Here is a 27,289-nt window from a genome sequence, read left to right as displayed (position 1 = left end):
AATAAAAAAGGGAGTTAGTAAAAGAAAACAGTGACAGCAAAGCTGCCGAGCAATAGCTTATCAAAAGTAGTGAGGTCAACAAGAGAGCAGTCGACTGAAGAGGGGAGAGAGAGAGAGCTTGAATCCTGCCACCGCTGCCAAGACAAGCTGGCCCAGAGAGGTCTCGAGAAGACAAGGTTTCCAAAAGCCTAGTGACACTTACACATTTAAAGGAATAGATAAAAAAATACATTAAAGTTCTGTCCTGATTTACTCATCCTCAAGTTGTTCCAAACCTATATGACTGACTTTCTCGTGTGGAACAAAGAAAGAAGATAGTTTGAAGAAGTTTAATGCTGATCTCTTCCATACATGAAAGCATATGTGCAATTGAACTTTTGACTTCACACTTTGTTCTCTTTCTCATGCAAAACTATTAGGCCTATATTACTTAAGACTTGGAATACCTCCAACGAATCACATTAGCAATTTTTTTTTTTTTTTTTTGTCGTACATCTGCATTAATTGAATGTATAAGAACAGCATGAACATTCTGAAAAATATCTCCTTTTGTGTTACATAGAAGAAAAAGTAATATTGGCATGGAACATCAGCGCTATTTTAGTATTATTTATATAGTATTTATTAATATTTTGATATAGTTTATAGTTCTTATATTTTAAGTCTTAAAGTATTTTTGTTATGCGGTTTTGTCATTTTTATTAATTTTTTTATTATTATTTCTAATTGCTTTTATTTATTTTTCTTAACAGTTTATTTATTTTCATATTTTAACTTATTTCAGCTAGTTGCCAAGTCATCATTTATAATAAATGTATTTTTCAATCTAATTTTTGTATTTAATTTCAGCATAATTTAAATAATTTTTAATCATTTTAGTTAAAGTGATAATGAATATCCCAAAAATTAAAATTCTGCCATAATTTACTGACCCTCACGCCGTTCCAAACCTGTATGACTGACTTTCTTCTAGAGCATTTTTTTTTTTTTTTTATTGGTAACTACACAGTTTCGGTGATCATTGACTTACACCACATGTTTTAAAAATATATAATGGAAGTCAAATGGGAATTTGTGTATTAAAAAAAAAAAAAAAAAAAAAATTGCAAATGTACTGTTTGGTTACCAAAATGCTACAAAATATGCTCTTTAATGTTCCACAGCCACACAGGTTTGGGAACAACAAGAGGGTGAATAAATGATGACAGAATATTAATTTTTGGGTGAACTACCCCTTTAACTTAAACAACACTGGAACATCATGAGGATGAGTAAAGACTCATTAAATTACAAAATGAGAACACCTCTATTTAACTTTGCTACATCCATCAAGAAAGGTTTGTTCTGCAGAATCCGCCGTAACGCTTGCGAGCAGCAGTAAAGAGCAGAGGAACAGCAGAGGTGCACAGAAGACAGAGGGACGGGTGGAGGATCTTACTCTTTGGGACGGCCGACGTCTCCATGGGATAGAGAGGGAATGCCTCTGTCTCTGCAGGGAGAAAACCAACTTTTGTTCAAATGCTATTTTGGGAGAACAATGTTTGAGTCTTGACATTGGCACAACTGAGGAACCCTTTAATACTGTTAATGGGATTTAAATATAAAGGTGACATCCAGGTGGGTCTGGCACCTCAGTGACCATGTTTCCAGAAATAAACCCTTTGGAAGACGCACAAACACTTGAATGGCTGTAAAAAAAAAAAAAGAAAAAGAATAGTCTGGGAACGAGGAAAGTGGGAATGCTTTGATCCCGAAGATAACACCAGTTTGGCTCCTTCGACAACAGGGGAGTATTTTTGATTTAAAGATAAGCTGTTTGAAGTTTTCTCATTCCAGTCTCATCCAGAATCCATCAGGAGGAAGACGAGTCATCAGTTATGTCTGACATCCCTCCGTCCCACAGCGGTTTTCTCATTTTCAATAGACAGCGCATCTGTAAGAGCGCTCACAGCGCATGAATGGCAGATTGGACAGCTATTCACTTTTCTTTTACAAGGTTTCACAGTGTTACAGCAAGTGGTCAATGCATATGAGTTTGTCAATGATTGCTGATATTATGTTAGTAAAAATGACATGGGATTGTGGGTAATGCGCATGATTTTCTCTCTCTCTCTATATATATATATATAGAGAGAGAGAGAGAAACTATGGATACACTATTAAAGGTGTCCTTGTTACAATGCAATTATATTTAAGTACTGTGTAATGATAACTAACAACATGTACTTACTATAGAGTTAGGTTTAGGATTAGGGTTAGTTACGAGTAATTATGCATAATTTATAGTTATTACTATATTAACTGCATGAAACGTTTGTAACAAGGACACTGTAAATAAAGTAACTTATTTGATTACATCAATGGTCTAATGAACGCAACAGCCTTAAATAATGTGTCGAGTTCTTCATCAACGCATCAAAATTACAGTCAGTACAGACGCACACGATCATCACCTTTCACCTGACAGACATTCACCCCGCAACACGCATCTTAAGAGCTTAAAACATTAACACAGTGAACCAAACAACGCGTAGGCATGAATCTAGATGTAATTAGAAGTCAAAACCAGAATCAGAATGAGTGATTGATTCCCTGAAAAGAGGGAAAACCTGTTGGCCTGAGATTTGGTGTATTGCAAAATTGAACCTGACTGCACTTAATTTTTAGTTAAAATAAATAAATTAAACACAAAACTTGAAATCAAACTTCCTTCCACCGGGTGTAGGCCGTTGAGCAATGCATATGAGCCAACAGCACCATCTTGCGCCCCAGTTATACACTTCCAAATTTCTGTAAGTATCTTCCAAAACGATACAACACATAATTGTATCAATTGCATAAAATAAAATAAATAAATAAATACAAATACGCTGAGTGACCAACCATTTAGGTGAGATCACTGAAACATTTAAAATGTGTTTAAAAATATGACCCCATACATACATACATACATACATACATACATACATGAAGCACCCTTTTTAAGGGGACTCGGGTACGGTTCGCGGGCTCACATCATCGAAGCGAACTGACCTCTGGCCTCAACTGAACGCAGGTGCGCACCCAATAGTGCTCGTGTGAAAGCACCCTACAGCTCTGGCCGGTAACTGGTTTTTAGCAACAAACCAAAACTTCCTGTTGTTTTAAAATGCAAAGTCTCTCATATTTATCTACATCAGTATTCTTCAATATGATCAGTGTGTCTGCTGACCTTATCACACAATTGGAAAATAAATTACGATGAATAACGAACTGATGTCTATGCCAACTTGTGATGTATTTCACTGCAGACAAATGCACAAGTATAGTTAAAGGAACACTCCACCGTTTTTTGAAATAGGGCTTATTCACTTTCTTTCCTACATTTAGATAGGTGGGCAAATGCATTTTTGTCTCAGTGCATGCATTGTTTTAGTTTGACAGGGTCGGCGTTAGCTTAGCTTAGCACAATGAATGGAATCCTTTGTTGCCAGCTAACATGTCCTGAATAAAAGTGATATACATTTTTTTTAAAACCCACCTAATTACTTCTTGTGGCCTGCGTATTCACAACAAGTACAAATAGTGATGCAGATTAACACTAGGCGATTTCCTAGGCAGATATTGACTTATATATTAAGGACTATATTAGGGGGAAGCACAGGCGAAGCACTGCTACTTGGGCGTGATATCTCTGCGCCCAAGTAGCAGTGCTTCGCCTGTGCTTCCCCCTAATATAGTCCCAAGTCAATATCTGCATAGGAAATCGTCTAGTGTTAATCTGCATCGCTATTTGTACTTGTTGTGAATACGCAGGCCACAAGAAGTAATTAGGTGGGTTTTTTAAATTTTTTATATCACTTTTACTCAGGACATGCCAGCTGGCAACAAAGGATTCCATTCATTATGCTAAGCTAAGCTAGCGCCGACCCTGTCAAACTAAAACAATGCATGCACAGACAAAAATGCATTTGCCCACCTATCTAAATGTAGGAAAGAAGGTGAATAAGCCCTATTTCAAAAAACGGTGGAGTGTTCCTTTAACCAGAGCAAACATTACAAGAACACTTGCGTAACTGGGTGAATCTCCCAAAGCCTGTCAAGAAATTGATTTTGCATAAAGAAAATGACCTATATTAGGACCATTAAGTTATATGACATTCACCCCTGGTTACACAGATGAGGCTTAAGTCTAGGCCCAGACTAAAATGCATGTTTGAGCTGTTTTAACTGAAAGCATATATTAAAATATGTCAGTGCCATTGTTTTGTCTCAAGATGCACATCAGTAATGTTTGTTTTTTCTAAGGCACATTTATAAAAGCTACTTAGGCTAAATGTCCTACTTTAACTAAGGCCTGATCCTGGCTTAATCTAAACCCTGTCTGTGAAACCAGGCCTTAAACATATTTACCCATAAAATCTCATCTGATGTTTGTCCTGGTCGTTACTACTGTTGGATTATAAGTCTGCACTGTATGGATTTATTAATGAAGGGTTTCATGTATGTTCCACCAAACAGAAATCATAATAAAAGATAAGAAGAAAAATAACATTACATAGAGCCATCTAGAGGCAATTCAATATCAATACCAGGCCAAGTGTGTGATATGATACGACAGACCTCTAAAATCTGAAAAAAATAAAAAATTCTCCCTCTTAAGTTTAGCTTCGGAAAACAAACCTGAGCTTATTGAGCTTCCTCAAGCATCTCGGACTGCCATTATATCTGACTCTCGAAGCAGAGCTGAGATCTCCAGAGGACGACTCTACAGGCTCACGGGTTTAAACTCAGTCCAGACGAACCGTGCTGCATGCAAATAAGCAAACGCGTGCTATAATCACACACACACACATTATGCACGGCTCAATTAATGAACCAAACTGAGAAATATTGCATGCAAAGGAAATAAAAGAGTGAATAAATGCTAAATAATTAAATGTTTTCTGCATCAGCAAGAGAGCTTGCATCATACAGTATACTGCATGTGTTTGCAAAACAGCTCACCACACACACACACACACACCTAAAAATAACAAATTGTCAGCTTTAAAGAATAGCCTATAACAATAGCTAATATAAGAATACTTCTGTGGCAAAATTCTGTGCAATGGGATTAAATAAGATGAAAACATGCACAGTCAGGCTGGCCAGTACCGTAGTGCTAGCAGAGAGCATTTCAAAAATATTTAATAAACATGCAAATAACAGGTGGGAAAGTGTAGATCTTGTGAATGACGGATGCTTAAATTCAACAGAAATTCAAATTTCATGTTGACCAAACCAGCTATACAACGGTACCAACATATAAATTCTAGCTCTGCCTAATAACTAGATTTCAGCAACAGACCCAAACCAAAGGTTATTATTATTATTATTATTGCAGTCTTTATTGTTAGCCTTTTTTCCACATTTATAGATTGGTGCAGGTGTTGCATAAGAACCCGGAAGACTAATTCACCACTGGTTCCTTCGAGACTTTCCTATGGGGATTTATAATGTTTGTTTTTTTCTAATGAGTCAAATTAAGCCTGTGGTAAACATAACTGAATTAGTCTTCCGGGTTCTGACGTCATTCCTGCAGCAATCTACTGATAGGGAAAGAAGAAATGACAGGAAATTATGGAATAGAGATAAGGGAATATTCAAACCATTTTGCCCACATGAGCATGGCTCAACATGCACATGTGCCAACCACTAGACCATGAAAACAAATTTATTTAATTAAAAATCTATTAAGAGAGTTCAAAAGAAAAGAAGTTAAAAAAAGTTTAGAAAGTAAAAAAAAAAGAGAAAAAAAACCTCTAATGTTTTATTTTTTTGATTGTTTTATTTTTTTTATATTGACAATTTTTATATAGTCTACTACGATAACATCATAATTATTGTTTTAACGATATGCTCTCTGACATTATCGAGTATATCCCTCACTTTACAAAAACACACCCAGAGAGAGCACGCATGCAGTATGTGATGTAGTCTAGACTAGTGTGTGTGTGTGTGTGTGTGTGTGTGTGTGTGTGTGTGTGTGTGTGTGTGTGTGTGTGTGTGTGTGTGTGTGTGTGTGCATTTAGAGTGCACACTTTCACTACGTGATTTAGTCTGTTAAAATGCATTGAGAATGCACCTAATATTCAAGATAATTGGGAAAAAATTTATCGACTTTTGAAACAAATCGGTTGAATGAATGATTCAATGACTCATTAATACAGTCAAATGCTTCGTTCCTGAATGAATCAGCTGTTTAAATGAATCAGTTGAAACTCAATGACCATCTCATTAACAGTGACGTGCTGCCACTTACTGGTGGTTTTAATTTCATATTTAAAGTTAAAAATTATTTCAAATGTCAATATTCAACGTTTCATGTTTAAAACAACAACACATTATTTCTGCATTTGTATCTGCAGGTTAAATGCATTCATGTCCGTCTGAGCTGCATTAGTCGGTCTGTGTAAACGCCACTTCAGATGCAGCTTCTGTGTTTCCTCTGCATTGCAAAGATGCATTTTGTTGATAGTGATTTCATTTGACTGTAACAGCCCTATTGTGTCTTATTATTCTCATTTAATTTATTGCTTAAATGTTAGAATTGTGACACAAAAGACAATGCATACATTTATTTAGGTTAGAAAAATGGCTTTATAAAAGGTAAAATGCCCATAAAAGGTAAAAAATAAATGTAAACTTATTGGAAAAGATGATTTGTGTCACTGCTGTGAACTGACCACCGCACAGAATATGAAGAATATCGAACACTTCAGGAGTCAGCGGTCAACGGCAGTCGTAAACCTGACAAGATACCAACACCATAAACACACTCGGCAAAATATTGTCTAATTATATTATCGATAAAATTCCAGAAAATAGAGATATCGTTTTTGTGCCAATATCGCACGCCCCCAGGTGACCGTTATTTCCTGACAGTTTTAGTTGGAAATATTAGACTGAGAACAAGAGACAGAACCGAAGCGGGCAACAACATGCCCTAACTCAGATTTAATGAACCGTATCATATTGCGTCTGCTTGAAGCATTAATTAGGATTCGGTCTCAGGAAAGTTATTTTATTATCCTATATTTTATAGTTATCCTATAAAACAACACAGACTCTATTCAATGACCCACTTCAAACGAAAAGGGCGTAACAGGAAATACATAATTGAAAAAATAACAGATTTTGCTCAGCCTCTGAGCAAGCAGTGTTCAAACACACACACACACACACACACACACACACACACACACACACACACACAACACACACACACACACACAACACACACACACAACACACAACCTTGAGCCGCAGGCCACTCTCATTCAATATGAAAATTGTAATGAAAACACAATTCAGATTCCCATTAGTAGGCCAGAAGGCAACATTAATGCACCTCAGTAGAGAAGATCAACTCAAACCTGTCCAGCCTGTGATCCCCAGGGGTTCAAAACACACACACACACACACACGCAACACACACACAACAAAACAATGTTATTGATTCTCAGGGCCAGAGAGAGAGAGAGAGAGAGAGAGAGAGAGAGAGAGAGAGAGAGAGAGAGAGAGAGATTCAGTGTGAGGGCCTCTTGATGGTAAACCGCTCAAACAATAGTCGAGTCAAAGGCCGCGGTGGAGTCACAGGTCGACAGCTGAAGTATAGCTGAGCCGAGCGGTTCATACGGGGAGGATTGTGTGTTTGTAGTATGGCACAGCAGTTATCTATTCTGAAGACGAACACAACGACCCCAGGCATCTGGCAAGGCTGGCATGGGCGAACAAAAGGGCAAAAACCAGCCACAAAAGAGCCAAGCTGCCATCCATTCATCAAGTGCAAACTCAGAAAGACTCCTGCCAAGACAGGTGCCAGTCGACCCAGAGCAAGAGCCTCTCTCTCTGTAAACTGTGTTACATCACAAACACTGGCAAAAAAAAAAAAAAAAAAAAAGTGTTCTGGAACAATAAACAGAAATCTTGTTTACGGGAGTCCGTTTCATATGCTAATTGCTTAAACATGCCAAATTGGTCAGTTTAGGGAAATTAAAATCACAGCAAGAAATTAAGAACATGTTCTGAAAGTCATATTTCGTTTTCTAAACCATTGACATTTTTAAAGGTTTATTGAAATATATAAAAAAATTGGCAAACAAAATTATATATATTTATGAATATCTATATTATGCAAATCATTAAAACCTGCGAAATTGGTCTTACAATTTGTACCAGCTTCAGGAATATGAACTGAAATCAAATCAAACACTGTTCCGTCACAACAACTGGAAACTCTTACTCACCAAAGTTCATTTCACATGCAAATCGTCAAAAAATGCATCTCATAAGTTTTAGAAAGTTTAAGAACATCAAAATCATAGTAAACAATGGCGGGAAAAAGTTGGCACAACAAACGGAAAACCTCTAATTTACGCAAATCTACTTTGTATGCTAATCTTAAAGCATGCAGATGATCACAGCAAACACCGGTGAAATACTGTCCGTGCGCAACTAATGGAAAATCTTCACACAAAATCAGTTAATCATCACTGCATGCGGATCAGATCTGTGCAGAAGAGGCTCCGTACTCAATGATACATCTGGCAGAAAACATGTTCTGGCACAACACACTGGAAATCTTGTTTACGGGAGTCCGTTTCATATGCTAATCGCTTAAACATGCCAAATAGGTCCGTTTAGGGGAAGTATAAGCGCAGCAAGCACTGGAGAACATGTTCTGCCGCAACACATGGGGATTTTTACGAAAGTTAATTTGGTATTATTAAGCGCTGAAACTGTTAAAAGTTTAGAGAAATATATTAAGCACATAGAAAACACTTATTTAAAAATATCCATTTTTTATGCTAATCATTAATGCAAACAAAATTGGTTTAGGAATATGAATTCAAATCACAGCCAACACTCATAAAACCCTTGTTTTTGTTTTACCAAAAAAATGAAAATGTTACATCTTCATGAACACGTGGTAAATCTTACGAAAGTCCATTTCATATTATAAAAGTTGAAATTTTTTAAAGTTTAGAGGAATATGTAACATAATATGTCAAATGTTTAACAAACACTGAGTTTTGTCAGAATAAAAAGAAACCTTAATTTACGAAAGTTTGTTTCGTATGCAAATCACTGACATGTGCGACATTCATCTCAAACTCTCTAGAAAGTTCAGAGAAAATGTTCTGGAACTACAAATAGATAATTTTATTACAAAAGTGTATTTTGTTTGCTGATCATTAAAACGTAAAATACAGTTTTTTTTAAAAGCAAAAAGACAAGATTTTAAGGGTTTCAAAATTGCCATAAACTTTGGAGTAAACGCAGTGAATACGCAATAGACCAAAACTGAAAGAGAAAAGATCGGTCAAGACGTCAATGACATCATTCTTTCTGCGTTTTCAAGCAAATCCTACATCCATCTCTACAGCGCCAAATATATTCTTGGATCCTCCCAAGACTTGCACCATCGAGAAACTTGTGGACGTCAGCATTAAATCCCACGTACCTGCCAACTGTTTTAAACAACGTCATCATGCGAGCACAGCCGCTGATAGGTAGAAAACAAACCGCACTCACAAACGCTGGTCGGGTGGCAGCCATTCGGCCTGAGCGGGACGCCGGGGGAACCAGCGCATAGACGGAGGAGACGCGACTCCCTCGCTTAACTCCCTCGGGCTGACTGCATCTCCACATTCAGATCAGATCCTTCCTAAACTTGCTGGCCCCTACAGAGAGCTTCCCACACTGTCCCGTTCAGCCTAATCCTGAGACGGCCTGTATTAGCATGAGCTGCCTTTCCCTCCCAACCCCCTGCCACACACACACACACACCCTCATGCAAGTCAAAATCTCCTTTGTATGAAAATTAGACTTTGTGTGAGATTGTGTGCGCGAGTGTGAAGAGGAAGAACACACACACACACACACACACACACAGAGGGAAAGTGATGGGTTGTTGTGCGTTCCTGCACCCACACGCTGTCACTCAGGGCAGCGAAGTGTCCCGGGCCAGCCAGCCGTGACCGCTGGGGGAGGTGGAAGAAACACACAACAGGAATGATGACAGACTGCTGTTCGGACATTTGAGACGGCAGGAGACACTGTTCAGACAGAGACAACATATGGATATAAATCCAGCTGCGTCAGACAGAAGGCAGAGGAGATGCTCATGCTGATTTAACGTCAACATTAAACATTTGCATTCATGTTGCATCTGATATTTGACATATTTCTGAGTGAAATAAGATATCCAATGACGCATTTGTAGAGTGGAGAGAGATCTGTTTTTACCCATCAAAAATTGTTTAGATTGTGAAAAAATTATTTGATTTCAGGTTTAAATAAGATTTTCAATGTTTACTCAGACTTTGGACACTCAATGTATTCAGAAAGTGAAGAGAGTGGATTTTGATTTCATCACGACTCGGTTCAGTTGATTCCACCGTTTGAAATTATCAAGCCATTGCTGAGGCTCTTCAGTGAAAGCATGTTTATTAAGATTCACACAGACCCAAAGCTGCAGGACCTTCAACCACAGCTGCTATAGTTTCCCTTTACATGGAAAGATTCAATTACTGTCGTCAGAAAACACTATTTCTGTTTCTTCACAAGTCCCTGTTTCTTAATAATATTCTGAAACGCTATATTGACCAAACAATCTGATTGATAGACAGACAGACAGACAGACAGACAGACGGACAGATAGACAGACAGACAGACAGACAGACGGACAGATAGACAGACAGACAGACAGACAGACAGACGGACAGACAGACAGACAGACAGACGGACAGACAGACAGACAGACAGACAGACGGACGGACGGACAGACGGACGGATGGATGTAGGCCTCTCCAGCAGAGGGCAGGAGAGAGTAACAAACATGGACACGGAGTAGGAAAGCAATAGAGACAGTGTGTGTTTTACGACTCTAAACCCTGGAGAAATTCCACACAAATCTCGAATGTTTGGCTCGTGAGCAACAGAAACATGCCGAACAGGGTGAGAGATGAAGAAGAGAAAACAGACAACAAGTCAACAGACGAAGAACAGAACACGGTTTATCATCAGCAGGAGCGCTCGTCATTTCACATCAAACATCTCAAATGAAGAAACACCACAGGTGATGCTTCAATACATCCAGATTAGGTTGTTATTGTATAGAGGGCATGTCTCCTGACCCACAGAGCAAGGTCATCGTCATGGTGATAAGGTCACGATAAAGACTGTCACGGAAAATGAGAAAAACTTGTGTTGATCATTATGAAACCCACTATTCTAGCAGATCCAAAAACTGTTTAAAGGTATAATACAATTCTGCATTAGCTTTATGTTACACAGGAGAAAACAATACTGTATTACAAAAGACACTTTCAACAAAAAGGTGCAAAATAAAGCATACAAAATAATGGTTAGTGAAAGGAGGTGCTTCAAGTCGGTATGAAATGGAAATTCACCCAATCGATTTAACATGTTACAGATCTTATTGTGAATGATTCATCATGCATGTTTCATTTCACAATTTTTAAGCCAAAATGTCATAACTTGATCTTCCAGTGAAGAGACAGACTTCTCTCTGTTGATGTCTGCAGGATTTCTCCAATCAATTATTAGTCCCTGTCTTACAATCATCTGTACGCTCGCATTCAAAACCACTTCCATCCATCAGAAACTAATGGACTGAACAAGTCCCAGCCTACATTTCTTTGTTCAATAACCCATTTCACTCTGATGTACGTCACAATACGCCCCACTAAAGCCTCCCCAAAAGAGAAAAGTTCTGTCGGTACTCACATCGCAACTTTAAGACTTAAAAAAAGGGGTTGTTCGTCTATCTCATGTTTCTCATAACATATTTGGGTACCCTGTTAAATCTGTGAAAATGGTTTAAAACTCTGACTATGTGATTTTGACACTTGGGCCCGGTTTCACAGACAGGGCTTAGACTAATTTTTATAAACATGCTTAGAAAAAAACATTACCGATGTGCATCTTAAAACTAAAAAGGCACTGATATATTTTTAAGATCAGTCAGTGCAAGTTTATTTCAGTGGAAACAGCTCAGACTAACATTTTAGTCTAGGACTAGTCTTAAGCCCTGTCTGTGAAACCAGGGGTTAAACTTTTAAAATTAAACAGAAATCACTTGGTAACAGAGTTGCGTACAAAATGTGGGACACCGTTAGATACGTTTTTGTAATTAAATGAGTTAATTTAAAGAGTAAATTATAAAAATAAACTTAGTAATACCATTGAATATTTCAACAGATTGTCAAATACAGACATTTGATGTATTTCAAGTACTTTTCATGCTAGGTCCATTTTATAGACAGTCAAACAAGACAGTATCTCTCAGGCCTCACGACAAGAACAAACATGGCATTTGTGCCTCTGATATGTCTCAGCTGTTCATTTGCACTAGGGATGCACTGACATGAAAATTATGGCCGATACCGATAACTCTTTATATTTGAAAGCCGATAACCGATATATATAATAAATCTAAATCCAAATTTTTATATAATTTTTGAGAGCCTGATTACAAGCACAAAAGCCTCATCAATAAAAGCCGTGTCTCAAGCACACCATATAATGGTCTTCTTATAATTGTATGTCGCCCATATGACAGACTTATTGTATTTTCTTTCTTGAAGTGATTCCAATCATATTTTCAAGCAATTCATACAGTGCATCTGAAGCGTCTCAGCTGAAGGAAATAATCCATTATTTATCGGCTTTAATATATCGGACAAATTTTCTTATCGGGACGATAACAGTGACATTAAAAATGAACATATATCAGCCGATACCGATATGGTGGCCGATATATCGTTCATCCCTAATTTGCACACTTGAGTGGAACTAGAGCGTGATTGACAAGAGTCTTCTGTTACCTGTGACCGTCTCGTCTGTAAGAGTGTAAGACCAGGTGATGGAAACTGTGCATGAGTCCCTGAGTGTTTGTCTCCAATGTCTAGATCTTCAGATTGAAGCCAGAGCTACAGTAATGGCGAAAGCTTAATTCTGATTGGATAACAGACATTTCCTTCCACATTCTTCTCAAATAAATGGCCAAACAGGACATGCAATCTTTAAAGGAATGGTCCGTTAAGCTCAATTAACAGAAAATTGCAGTTAGGGTTAAAAACTTGAAACAATGAAAGTGAACAATGTTCACGTCCAGTTAGTTTAAGTATTAATGTGAAATTCATAATTGTATTCAAACACTAGCATCAATCTAAAAATAAGTGTGTTATGTTTAACACACTTACACACACTCCAAACAGTTATGTTTAGCAGCGGGACTACTGTTCTAAGTGGACGAGGCTTATCGTGCACCTAGTGTCAGGCACAAACATAGCAGATGTCTTTTGTTTAGACTGCTGTTGGCCGTTTTTCATCGTTTGACAGTGAACATATGCAGACCACTGGAAGGAGACAAATTTATGTTCTTCTGCTGATTCAAGACAATGGTCTGGCAAACTATCTGCTTAGCTCCATGTAAACAAGAAATTTACAACACCTCCTTTCTTGGAAGTATCCACGCTTGTGTGAAACTTACCTGGAAAGACTGGAAATAACTTCAATAAAGAAGACGAGGTGTACTGAAGCCAGAGCATTCCTTTAACACCACTAGAAACGTACAATACCGCCGCGTTCCACAGAAAGAAAGAATACAGCTTTAAATTCCTCAAAAGCTGTCAGACAGCATCAGATATTACACTGGAAGAGAGGATGGCTTGTATGAACCCAATTCTGCATTTACATTTCCCTTTAAATCATTGCGCAAAGAGAAATGATAGACTGAAAAGGTCACCATTTACCATTCATTCCCTGCATCTCATACATACTTCCCAATGGACTTCAGCGACTAACAATTATAAGTGCCATTAACTCTTTCCCCGCCAGCATTTTTTGATCGTTTTCAAAAAGTTTCAAGGAAACCAGAATATTTTATTGTATGAATATCTGAATATGCAATATATCAAAAGAAAAAACAGAGAAAATCGTGTTTTTGTCGAAGTCTAATTCTGGATCAGATTTAGAACGATGATCAAAACACAGATGGAGTAGATCGAGTCCATCAACACCCCAGGACTTCACAGTCCTGTAGCTCGTCCTGGGTCGACATTTCATTCAGTAACATTAGGCAGTTTTGTTTTATATGCTGTTTAATGTTGATGATCGCGTTATTTTAAATATGCATCTGTTTATATATTCTGTCCCTTGTTTCTGCTTCTCCTTCACATGTGTTTTGATCAGGAGATTCTGTACTCTTTCAGAAGATGTGTAATAGCGCCCCCTACCGTATAACAGTGAAAACACAGAAAGCTGGAACATTTCGTCAATGGCGGGGAAAGAGTTAACAGCAGACACGTTTTAAACAATTGCAATTCAAAAAGATATCCCTTCAGTGATGCACCCAAGTGAAAACTGAAACTATACTACTTTTAAATTAGGAACCACTCTAAATGATATACATTTGTAAAAGAGATCACAACACATTCTTCCTCCAACTGGTCTCACCGACATACCATTTACGCTAAAACTAATAAAATGTTGTACAATATTTGAATAAACTAAACTGAAACAACTAGAATATTGCATAACATTTCATATTTCAGGCTGAAACTACTTTTAAAGTATTAAGTATTATTGTCATAATAGCTGTATAAACCTAAAAATTCCTCAAACACAATACTGACTTCAATCAAACTCTTTTCCGAAACAAATGTTCCTAAAACTAATGATCTTTAAGTGAATCTCAAACTGGGCTTTGTCTATTGTAAATTATCAAGTTCACAACAGCAACAAAGAGCTAAAGAATACACAACAAAGAACAATTTCACATTCAAACATCCTGAACAAATGAATTTTAAACATTTTCTACTCTCTCCTCTTTCAGGCAAAATTTGAAAATGGCAACAAATAGCATTTCTTGCAAAAATATTGGTGTCTGAAATTATGATTTATTCCTATTTTGTGTCATAGGGCATGTAAGAAACACAGTACATCCAGGCCACTTGGGGGAGCTCTTACCTCGTCCCATTCTGAAGTGAACGAAGGCGATTTTTCCAGCCTTCTCTTGGCGGTGCTGCAGTTGGACACAGACTCACTTCGCCCACCCAATCCCGTCTCTTCCTCACCGGGCGGGGACACCAGCAGGTCGGAGTCGGACTTGGAAAGGCTACGCGCTAGCTTGAGATCCCCCGGCGGAGGCATCCTTCTCGTCAACGGAGGATCGCGGGCCGGCGAGTTGCGTTTCGGTGAATCTCGCGGCTCTTTGTGGACTGTGGCGTAGATAGCTTTGGGGTCAGTGTCCTGAAGAATGGTTTCCATGGTGACCGCTGATTTGGGATGGGGAGCGGAGCTCTCAGATGTCGAAGTGTTGGAAGCTTCACCGGACTTCCCTGCAGAGGACGGCAGTCTGAACGCTTCCTCCCGACAGTCGACCACCGGCGAGGACCCGTGAAGCAGACCAGTGAACTGCTCAGGAACAGCAGCGCTTATATCCTGACCATGCGATGAGCTCTCTGTTAGAGAGAGAGAGAGAGAGAGAGAGAGAGAGAGAGAGAGAGTGTTACAGACAGATCGTGGAGCAATATCTAGTCCAGATAACATGAATCCACCCACTCTACTACTGTCCAGTGCCTGAAACAGATCTGTTATTGTTTTCTGTCTGGAAAAGAGAGAGAAAGAAATGCAGAAAGAAAGAAAGAAAGTTGGGCTCACCAATTCCAAAGTGCCAGAGTTACAGAATTCCAAGCGCAGTCTATAAGCAGCTGACATTTCTCCATAGAGATCTGTTTGTGACTTTCTTGTTCTATTCCCTCCCTCCCTCTCTCTCTCTCTCTCTCTCTCTCTCTCTCTCTCTGTCGTACTGCTAACAAGCAGACAGCTTTATAAGGCTTGCTTCCAGAGAAGTTATGCCTCACTAAGGATTTCCTTCATTATGAGTGGCAAGCCTGAAACAGGATCCCACAGAGATGACTGTGGAAGAAACACACTCGCTCTTTCTCACAAACACCTCTTTACCACACCACTCTGCGTTGGGTTCTTAAAAATGAAATCCCTGCTTTGTGATTGTGAAAAATCCTTGTCCCGGAGTAGCACACTAACAGATCTGTCTCTGGCCTGAAACATGTAGTATGTAAGCAGGGACATGAACACTTCTTTGCTAGCTTGATTTCAAGAGAGAGAGTTGCATTCTCAGCAACACCACAGGGAGCACTATAGTGTAACTTAGCACAAATTGTCTTCTCCCATGGTCAGTTTTCTCTATTACTTCAACTACTGTTATGCTGGAGCAAAAGATCTTGCTGAATTAGTTAGAAAAAGGTTGGGTTTTTTTAGATCCAAAGATGCCTTCCCTACTATAGTGAGGGGAAACGGTATGTTAAATGAGTAGTATGTCCGAATTCATATATAAACAGTTTGGTTTGAGTCCCCGGATGACCTACTACTTCCACGGAGATCCTGAAGTGTGCATCTGATGGACACTTTACTATCCCATGAGGCCACGGGAGAGGATTTGTGAATGGCATTGACGCGACACAACTGACGCCTACAAGTCACGACAATGAAAACACGGCCGATGTAGTACGTCCAGTCTACACACATTCATACTATATAGAACATATTTTTTTAATGGTCGCTAATTTTACCATCAAATATAGTAGCTACTCAGACTGTAAGCCATTTTGGACACAGCTAGACAGACATTTCAAGGAAACTCTATCGCCCCTTCACAAAAAATGCAAGTATGGGAATGTACAATTGCAATTTGTTGGCCAACATTCACATCTGTTGCTTGTGCTCTTGTGTAGACTCTGTTTCTGGCCTTAACAGAACACTGCAAACACACACAAACACAGACCATGAGATAAATCGATCCCTCGGATTTAGATATGACCCAGGCGCTGGGCAAACAGCCACCATACCAGAGAGATATCCTGCTGTTGCATGTGGTGTTTGGTGACCAGAAAACCAAGTCAGCCGTGTCAGAGCCTAAGGTCAGAAACATTCTGTATGCAAGTATACAAACATACAGCAAACACTTGTACAATACTGGGCATGAATCTTTCAATACTGGAAGTAACAAACCTCAAGGGGTGACACTGTTACTTTCATAACTTCTCTGGTGCAATTAAACAGGATTTATCATTATTCCGGCAGCTAGTGTAACTAGTCCTCCCACTACTCCCAGTGGGATTCAAACCAGCATTAAGCAAGTGTGCCTCTTGTAGGCAGGGAAGTAGGGTTAACTTACTAGCAGGCATATGTAACACAAACCCGCCAAAACCTAATTTCCATCTGGGTCACGGCACCAATAGTCCTACTCGTACTGCTCAGAGCGGGATTTGAACCAGGGTCCACCAACATGGGAGGCAGGCGGTCTTAACAAGGACGAGCACAGCCTCCAGTGCAAGAGTTTAACTCCATCTGTAATCAGACACTTCTAAACCACCTAATTAGGGTGCTCGGATTACTTGTAAACAATAGCCAATCGGTTTGGCTAGCCTTGCTCTAGCATCAACCACTAGTGTGTCACTTAAGACCAGGGAAGTAAAGTTTACCTGCACAACTCTTAGTAGCAAAAGTTAAACAGTTAAACCAAAATCCCTTTTCAAGGCAAGTCATTTCACTGTGTGGACATCTTGGGAATAAACTCTATTTTCAGTCATACAAGTACAACAGCTGTCGAACGGAATGGGGAAGTATTGAGATATTAAACGTTTTGCCCAACCCTCCAAGTGCAATTACAAGAGAAAACTTGGACAGTTTATGCTAATGCCAGCTTTAGTGCAGTTGATAAGACACACATGTTAATTGTGAAATGTTAATACAATGCAACTATCAATATAATCGTACATGGTTTGTGTAAAAAAAACAAAAAACAAAAACAAGTAGGAAATGTTCCACCTATCTCACATTGTTGATGACAAGGAAATAACAATCAAACACAAATTCGTCTGTCATATGGTAGAAGCCCCTAAATTAGGCAGATATTGACCTGAACAAGTTCTATAACATTCTCACACCGTCCAAAACGACCAAGACAATTTTTTTGGGTCACCAACATAAAATTTGGATCTTGAAGCTTAACAATTTCCGTTAAGTTTGGCAATGTGAGTTTCTGTTAAAGTTAAATCATGTCAGTGCTAATGTTTGGTTTACAGTAAACTACAACTTAGCAACTCTCTCCTGAGAGCTTAATATTTCAAGCTATCCAAGGAATTGTGAGTGAATAAACCGCCCACTCTGTGACGGACTGGTGTGCGCCGAGGGACATTCAGACACACAATACCAGAACCATGAGTCTAATCACTTTCTCATGCAACACACCCAAACACACACACACACACACACACACACACACACACACACACACACTGGGCCTTCAGTCTGTGTATGCATTTGTGACGTCATTTTAAATCAATAAGACCCTCTGGAGAAGATTAAGTCAGTGCTGTTCTCCATCCAAACCCAAGGCTTTAGTGTTAACACTACACATTGACAGCATTTTCCATGTTTACTCTAACAACATGTCCGTTTCCAGGAACTACATGCATGCAGTGGTTAAATCATCCAATGTTCAATGAAATAAAAGCCCTGTGGACAAGCCAAAGAACACCATAGCTCTGTTTCTAAACCTAGCGCCAAACAATCTGCTGTCTACGTAACATTTTAAGGTCACATTAGCAAAAATTCTGAGAAATTTCATGAGAACAATTTGAAGCACACAGGAGTCACTTTCCAACCAGGCAGCTTTCTGTTGGTCGCATAACTAACTTCATGAGTGAAATCTGTCTGGAACTTTTTCACCCTCACAGGAAACTGTAGATTGTGCAGATTTCTATTGAAATGACTTTAAAGTTTAAAAAAATTCACCTAGCAACAACAACTGTACACCTGAGGAAAGCATACTAACTGACATGAAACAGATCTAAAACCCTTTAAATACAAGCCACACAAATAGCGGTCCCATGTGAATAACACGAGTCTAAAACTTAGTCAGTTCCAACAGAGTTTCAAGTTAGCGTCTTGCCACCAATGCCATACTGTAACATGTTTAAAAGTGAATAGCACAGATGTATAAGACAATATAGGCTATTTTAATGACAAAACATTTTACCATAATCTCAAACCAATCAGCTTAAGCGGGTTTTCTAGAACTCTTTTTTTCAAAACATGATCAGTATTTAATTAAATAAGTACATCTATAACATTTATCATAATTTTCCTGTTTTAAAACAAACTTACATAACAATATAGCGCATTAGCTACTATAGACCGTATGTGCCAGAGAAACTAGTGCGCAGCCATCTTTAGGATCTGGTCTTTGAACTTCCGTTTTTTGAGGTAGCTCAGTATATTTCTATGGCATCGCTGTCGAAGAGTAATTAGCTAGTGAAGTGGATTTATTAATGGTAGAGGTAACGAAAGTTATCACCAGCATTGTAATGTTTGAGGCGGATGTCATAAATGTCAGTAGACCGGGAAGATTTTAAAACGTGCAGATCATTCATAAATGCGTAAGATTGCAGTGGAAATACAAACCAGAAGACAAAAGACAACGAGCGCAACGCTGAAAAGGGGCGGGGCTACATAAGGTCTATAGAGTGGTGCAGGTATGACATCACTTTGTAGGCCAAAACGCGCAAGCGAGTTATGATAACACTTCCGGTTCCGTCGTCCCAAAGTCAATGTGTTTTTTTTTAACAGTTAAATGGGGTTTTGGTCAAATGGCTGAAATAAGGTCAGCGTTGAAGAGAAGCTCAAGACACTTACATGTTTTATTCTACGACATAAAATACACCAGGATTACCCCACTCATGATTTTTTGAAGCCGTTACGTGTCTTGAAAAAGGCTGATGCTAACAAGTGGCTAAATGGGACTACAGAGACAGTCGAGGAGATTAAACGTGATCACGCCGAACAGTAAACTCTCATTATACCTCATACTATTTACTGCCTCATTATGCTTATAATTATGCTCTTATAACTATTCTAACGTTATAACTATTCTAAAGTTTTTAGCCGAAAACTGAAAGAGTTGTGGAAGCTTAGTGACGGTGACGTTGAAGTCATGTGACCATGGTGTAGTTCGTTTATAGCCTTTAGCTTTTTACTTCTGGCAACTGCATTTAGGCTTCAAAATGTATTAAAGTGGTGTTCATCTGTGATGAAATGTGCAAGAGTCATAAACTTTTGCTGATCACAGAGCTTGTTTTTTTACTTTAATCCAAAAGCCTATGGAAAAATCTTATTGGGATTTTCTCGAGGGAGCCAGTGCGATGCAAACTGCCGGTTGTCCTACAAAATGACGTCATACAACGAGCTTGTACCACACTACTACTAGGACTAATGTCCATTATTTCACTTATTATTATTTTTTTAAATAGAAGGCTGTGCACTATGTATATAGTGTTGTCCTGAGCAAGTTGAACACATCCAAGCACACTTGAGCAGTGCTGACATCTGATGAGCTGAAGTAATGTCACCCGTCAGAAAGTTCTAGGGTAACCGGCTCAGTTCAGTCCTCAGCTGTTGCATCTCCTCAGCTAAGTGCTAAGAGCTTCGGAGGTGCGTGCCAACGGTGAGAAGCGTTTATTAAAAGAGGGAAGGGACGTCTAAAACACACATGCTTTTGCACTCAGGATGAAGCTTTCATCTCCAAAGCACTAAGGTCAGAACCTCCTTCAAGTCCTCAATACATCAACGCATCGCTCCCACTGTGAGAGCCAGACATGAGAAATATGACAAGCTTACACCCTGTTATTTGGGGGTGTGCTGCTGTGTGTCTGCAGACTGATTTCCTGCAGGGTTATTGACAGGTGCGGAGCGCAGTACGACAGTGGAGGCGGCAGCTGAGGTCTATGAAGCTTAAGGGACGAGAAGGGCAACGAGACGAGGAGAGACGCTCTGCTGTTTGTTTTGAAACACGAGGAGAGTGCAGGGGCTTTCATATAACTTCCACTGGCATTTATCACACGTACCAATGCTATGAAAATCCAACCATATTAGAACAAGAACTTTATCCCATGCTGCAATATAATGGCTTTATATGTGCGCAAGTTTCACCTTTAGAGTGAAACTAAGCCGTAATGGCATTTCTCTTGGACTCTTGGCCAGTAATGCTAACTAGAGTCGTGTTACACTGAGTAAACATTGTTCTAAGTTAGGCAAGGATTTCTGAGGGACGACTTTAGGAGGATCAGAGAGGGACACAGAGACAAACGCACTGGACAAATGTCCACTTTTGTGTTGCCATCCTACCAATATTCTTGCTCCAAAACTGTTGACAATTGGAGATATTTTGGAATAGTTCACCCAAAAATAGAAATTTAGAAAACTTGTATTGTGTTTTAATGGTGATGAGGAGTTGTTTTTGTCGTTGGAGCTTGATGGCGTCACTACTTCAACATTATATGGAAAGGAGCAGGCGTGAACATTCTTCAAAATGTCTGATTTTGCGTTCCACAATAAAAAATAAAATAAAAAAATACAGCATACAGAATTTGGAAGACCTGTGATGGATTTATTTTAAAACTTGTTCTCCTACCTCATTATTTCCATCCCAAAAGTTGATGTGAGTGAATGCCAAGATTTGTCAGAGAAAGCTTAAGTTTAGAAAGCAAATCAAAAGTTTATTTTTATTTTTTCCCCATGTCCCTTTAGGGGCTCCGTAGGAATGACATAATACATAAATAATACATACAATAATTGTTTCCTTTAAATACAGCCCAAAAGCACAAGTCTCAGACAGAAAGCAAACATTTTAAAGAGTAAAGATCATGTAGTCTAATTTGTTTGATACATATTTGGTTGCTAAATCGTAGTTTAACTGAACCTGTTATACTGCTATTCAACTACGGCAGCAACATTGTAAAGGCCAGTTCTTAGTGTTCACGGTGTCATTAGGAAGTGAGCGTTCACATATGCACACACTTACCTCCAGACGTCTGGACTGTGCTAAAAAGAGGAGCAGGCGGCTGCAGTGTGTTTGTGTTCGACGCTGGAGGTCGTAGGTCAGTGTGTGTGGCGGTCTTTCGCTGCAACAATAACACCAATATTCACACATTAAGGAATGTCTAGCTTTTATCAGATGTGCAATCACACACACACACACACACACACAACAGATGCTGCATACAGATGATAACTGACTGGCTACTGCACACTAGACAGTGTTCGGACAGCGTGACAGATTTGAAAAAAGTAATTAAACAACAAAGCTCAAAAACTTAAAGCATCCTATGCAAGCAGCGTTTTAAGGCATCATGGGTAACTCCAGAATCCTGACCTGAAGCCTGAACTTAGTTTCGCTGCCTCCTAATATACTTCGTTTTAGCGGCATAGCATGTACAGTATCTTTCACAAAGGAGGCAATCCAAGAAATACAAGACGGCGAACGAGAGTAATGTTGATTATAAATAAGCATATTTCATTCAATACTGAAAAATCAAACTAAAAATATATTATTTCACCAAATAATTGTGTGTGTTGTATAGTTTTAGAGTATCAAGCTATTAGCTTAGCGACATGCTAATTTTAAACTCTGCTGGAAAGCATTGAGTCGAGTCTCTTGAGTGAAGCATTGTGTGTAAATGCCTAAAGCGTTTTAAATCACTCACTTATGACTCAGAGGTGTCATAGCAGTTGGGATGTTGCCTTATAAGCCTATGTAAGAATTAGGCAGTGAGGTTTTGGAACAAGCCTAATAATCAGTATTTCTCACCTGAGGTAGGGCACTGTTGGAAGACTTGGCTGAGATGTCCACATCTGGAGATAAAGACATCAAGTTATGTCAACGATAAAATAAACAACAAAAGATAGCAAAAGAAGGTCACATCCTGTAAATTTGGGATATATTGATTGACTTCACTTTTAAGACAATCCCTATCCATTTGAAATGGTGTTATTTTAGCATTAGTAGCTTATTTTCAGTTTTCAATTTTATTTGAGGTCAAGTTTTTTTCATTTTTTTAAGTCATTTTATTAGTTTTCTTTTTATATTTCTACTTTTTAACCTTTTTGAACATAGACGTGAAAATGCACTATATATATATATATATATATATATATATATAGTGTGTGTGTGTGTGTGTATATATATACAGTATATATGTGTGTGTATGTATGAATGTATGCATGTATATATATATATTGTATGTGTGTGTATATATATATGAGTTTACCATAAAACAATGTTTTGAAATCACTTTTTGATTCTTTCAAAGAACGACTAGATTTAACATCTGATCTTATAGCAGAGCATAATGTTGTAGTTCATGTTTTCAGTGATGACTGTATCATATATTTATGAGGGGCATATGCAAATTGGCTCATGTTTAATAAACAAAGTGGTGGGGTAAATCTACAAAGCTTGTGTGAGGTCTCAGAACCGCATTGAAGACGAAGACGACCCAAAAGTAATGTAGGGAATGTGTAAGAGTGTCCGTACCTCTCTTGTTTTGTGTGTTGTTGGGGATTTTGGTCTGTGCGGTGACTAGCAGTTCATATGTGTGGTCCTCCTCTTCCACGGGCTCAATGCGTTCATCCACACTGCTGTTAGTGTGAACCGCCTGCAGAGAGAGAGAGAGAGAGAGAGAGAGAGAGAGAGAGAGAGAGAGAGAGAGAGAGAGAGAGAGAGAGAGAGAGAGAGAGAGAGAGAGAGAGAGAGAGAGAGAGAGAGAGAGAGAGAGAGAGAGAGAGAGAGAGAGAGAGAGAGAGAGAGAGAGAGAGAGAGAGAGAGAGAGACTCAGTTCATGCAGAAAACACTGGCATAAAAAGCAATCGCTTATTTCACAGTCCGTATTGCTTATAGCGGCAGCACTTTGAAAAAGATGACCTTTCTAATAACAGCAGGTAACAGAGTCAAGTCTGAATATCTGTCATTTATATGGCACAGTCCAGTGAGAGATCATTTTTGCTGACACTGCATGAACGTATAACACAAGCTTTGGAAAGTCTGGCCTACTACTTCGGTTCAGAGTGTTTGACAAAACTGAGTGAAGTGTTGCAAAGCTTTGAATCTCTGTATCCAGCTCTGGTCTAGTGTGTTCGTGTTGGTCATGGGCTCCTGAGTCTTTCAGACAGAGGGTTTGCTGTGTGTTGCAGAGACCCACAGCGTTAATATTCATGAGGATGCTGTTTGATTTGGGTAGACGTGCGGAAACAGCAGTCAGCGAGTGGAAAGACAGATTCAACAGCCTCTCCGCCACAATGTTCATTGTTCTGCTCTCCACGCTGTGCACTGCTGCCAATCATTCATGTACAGATTAAATATAGATAATAAAAATACAAACAAAAAAAGTTAAATTTTTTTAAAACATGTTATAGCAGCTGGGTGTACCATGTCAATATCATGGCAATTATTCACTACATTTCCATGGTATTATTATTAATTATTCTATTTTATGTTGATTAGCCATTGAAAACCTACTATGTTTTTGTTGCAGTTTAAAAACTTCCATAGGGAAATTGATATTGATTTTGAAAGGTAATTTATAAACCTTTAAAAACTGCCTCACTGTGAGCGACGAGTTTGTTAATCCATGGCCCACATTATCTCAGCTTATTTTTTAAATAATCATGTTTAACAGCAGAATTCATGGTGAAAAACTACATTACCCATGATGCTGTGCAGCAAACTCCACCAATCAGAGGAACAAGAGTTGAAACCAGCAAAAAGCGCTAAAAGAGTTGTTTAGCTCTGCTCTCTTTATGCTCTCAAAATACTGAAATGTATATATGTATATATATATATATATATGCTTATTTTGCAATAAACTTAAAAACATTGCTTTTATAGATATAATCAACATTAGTAAATAAGTAACTTAATATTGCTCCATCGTTTTCATTTTTGATTATTCGATTATTATCTTGTACATTTGTCTTTTTGTCTGATTTTCAAAACCCTTTTTGCTTCAAATCAAGGTTTGTAATGTTATAGAGTTGTGTTGTGATTCACCTAGAAGCTGAAATAACTCTTGAACAAAGACTATTTTACAATCCCTATGAGAAAAATGAAAGGAAGAAATACAACCGGAACCATCACCACTGAAAAAGGGGGCGGGCACTAATGCACTCGATTAATACATTTTACTATTGTGAATAAGCGAAGGGAAATGGCTGCTTCATGACCAATTTGAAAGTTTTGTGCGTCTGCCACTAGAAGGCAAATTGCGACAATTGCATGAGAACGAGAAATCATAAATAAGTACTTTTCATAACAACACCGGAAAATAATTCACCCAATGTTTTGTTTATAGAGTATAAAGCTATTAGCTTAGCAACATGCTAATATCAAACTCTACAGGAATGCATTTTGAGTGATGGTCATAGCTAAATACCACAGTGATACATCCACAGCACTTCTTTCGTAAGAGAAAATGAAACAAATACGAGATTTTAAAGGAAGTAAACAGAGAGGTGAACTTTCCTGAAGACATCTATTGACAAGTAAAAGTACAAACACATACTACTCTACTGACCGATGGAGGCAGACACTGGAAACACCAGGGTCAATCGCATCACTGGGCTGTTCTTCCAGAGGGATTCTTTAAGGATTCCAGACTTTATTTGATTTAATGTGAAATGTGAACCAAACACTGGAAGTCTGAACAGAGACTTTACCTCAGAGCTGAGCTCCTCTTCCAGTGTAGACTGATTCTGTGGAGGATGACGCTCTTTCTGTCAGAAACATTCAACTCATTTACTATCAAACAGGGTGAAACCTTTTTTATTTTATTTTTAAAGAAAGACATGAAGAAATTTAGGTTACACTTTATTTTAAGGTGTCTGTGTTACAGTGTAATTATGCATTTAAGTACTGTGTAATAATAGTTAACTACATGTACTTACTATAGAGTTGTATTTAGGGTTAGTTACATGTAATTATACATAATTTACAGTCATTACTACAGTAACTACATGTAATGTGTGTAACAAGGACACTGTAAAATAAAGTGTTACCAAAGTTCAAAGTGAACACCATGATGGACCTGTAATTAAAAGTCTCCATCTAGTGGAGGAATCTACTACACCAAATCTTCAGCTTTCACAGAAGGCTACTGAAAATAAAGTAATTGAAAAGAATACTAAAGCAACCGACCAATAAAACTGTGCGCACTGTATCACATTGCATCATCATTTCATTTATTGCTTAAAAGGCAAAAACAATTTGATAAAATATACTAAAGTTCAATAAATATCTTGAATGTATAATTAAATATTAACATAATAATCATAATTCTTCTGCCAAGTAATATAATTCATTAACTGAATGTTTACGCTTTTAATTAATATATAATGTGTGGCCACAAGTGCATTTATTAATATTTAAAGGGATACTTCACCGATTAGCATTAAGCTTGTATCAGTAGAAACCCGGTGGTATTCTCGAGTGACCGTGCTTCCCCCCCTCATGTCCCCCTGAGACGAGAGATTTCTGTGTTGTGTGTCTGGAAAAAAACCTCTGATAACGCATTTAGCGTCATCAGAGGCTTTTTTGTCCAGAGGCGAGAGACTACAGCCAATAGGAGGAGCTCGTTCCGCATGTGTTCAACCCGCCCATAGGGGGATCTCACCATAAAACGGCATCTTTTCAGTTTCGAATCGACTAATAACCTAGTTGTATCATTTCTTCCCATACTGCCCTCTGTAACCGGTAGGCGTGGCTTGGGAGTGGCCTCGTAGGGCAGGGAAGCAAGTGCATTCTGGGAGTTGTCGTCTTTCATCCACATGAGCCACAAAATAAATGTTCTGGCTTTTCTCAGTCTAGAAGGCACCAACTTCTAAAATAATTTCACATTTCTACTACATAAAATGACCCAATTTAAATACACATTCATCTTTCCAGCGGTGAAATATCCCTTTAATGAAGACTTTGGGACGAGGCTCATCCAATCAGATTCTAGAGTCAAAACTAAGATTTTATAAATATCAATTACATTTCCTCATCGGAATTGCCTCCTTGGCTAGCATATTTCTTACATATAGAATTGAGAGTAAAATTTCATGTACACTGCCGGACAAAAAAACCTCCCTGTTTGGATATAAATAGGCTAAATCTTAAAGGTCTATGACTAGATCATTATTGCAGTGATTATTATGTGTCTATCACGTTATACGTTCGGGAACAGTTCTTCTAACCCTAATTGATAGAGTGTGTAGCTTTTCATTTCTTGATAAACCATGTAGGAACACACATCATGACGACGACGATGTCAAGATTCATCAGGCTCAAATTGTGTAAGAATGGTTGGGAGGAGCAGGAAGAATCATTTCCACACATGAA

General features: G+C 38.5%; 1 protein-coding gene across 10 annotated transcripts in view; it reads right to left on the bottom strand.

Moving 5' to 3' along the window:
• The window catches only part of LOC309480498 (ankyrin repeat and SAM domain-containing protein 1A), a 128,301-nt gene that overhangs the window by 52,366 nt on the left and 48,646 nt on the right, over positions 1–27,289 (bottom strand). For 6 of the 10 annotated variants that reach the window (XM_082145006.1, XM_082145011.1, XM_082145008.1 and 3 more), the window contains 6 exons: positions 25,627–25,683; positions 23,450–23,570; positions 22,724–22,767; positions 21,938–22,037; positions 15,022–15,515; positions 1,439–1,489 (listed from right to left, as the gene is read on the bottom strand). In XM_082145006.1, coding sequence (XP_082001132.1) covers positions 1,439–1,489; positions 15,022–15,515; positions 21,938–22,037; positions 22,724–22,767; positions 23,450–23,570; positions 25,627–25,683 — 867 coding nt within the window. The remainder of the gene's footprint in view (positions 1–1,438; positions 1,490–15,021; positions 15,516–21,937; positions 22,038–22,723; positions 22,768–23,449; positions 23,571–25,626; positions 25,684–27,289) is intronic. The other 4 variants (XM_082145009.1, XM_082145015.1, XM_082145007.1 and 1 more) reach the window with 2 other exon arrangements.

Source organism: Leuciscus leuciscus (genome assembly GCF_965113295.1).
Source record: "Leuciscus leuciscus genome assembly, chromosome: 18".
Lineage (NCBI taxonomy): Eukaryota > Metazoa > Chordata > Actinopteri > Cypriniformes > Leuciscidae > Leuciscus > Leuciscus leuciscus.
Note: the sequence above shows the minus strand (reverse complement) of the source record. Positions and strands in the feature narration are given on the sequence as shown.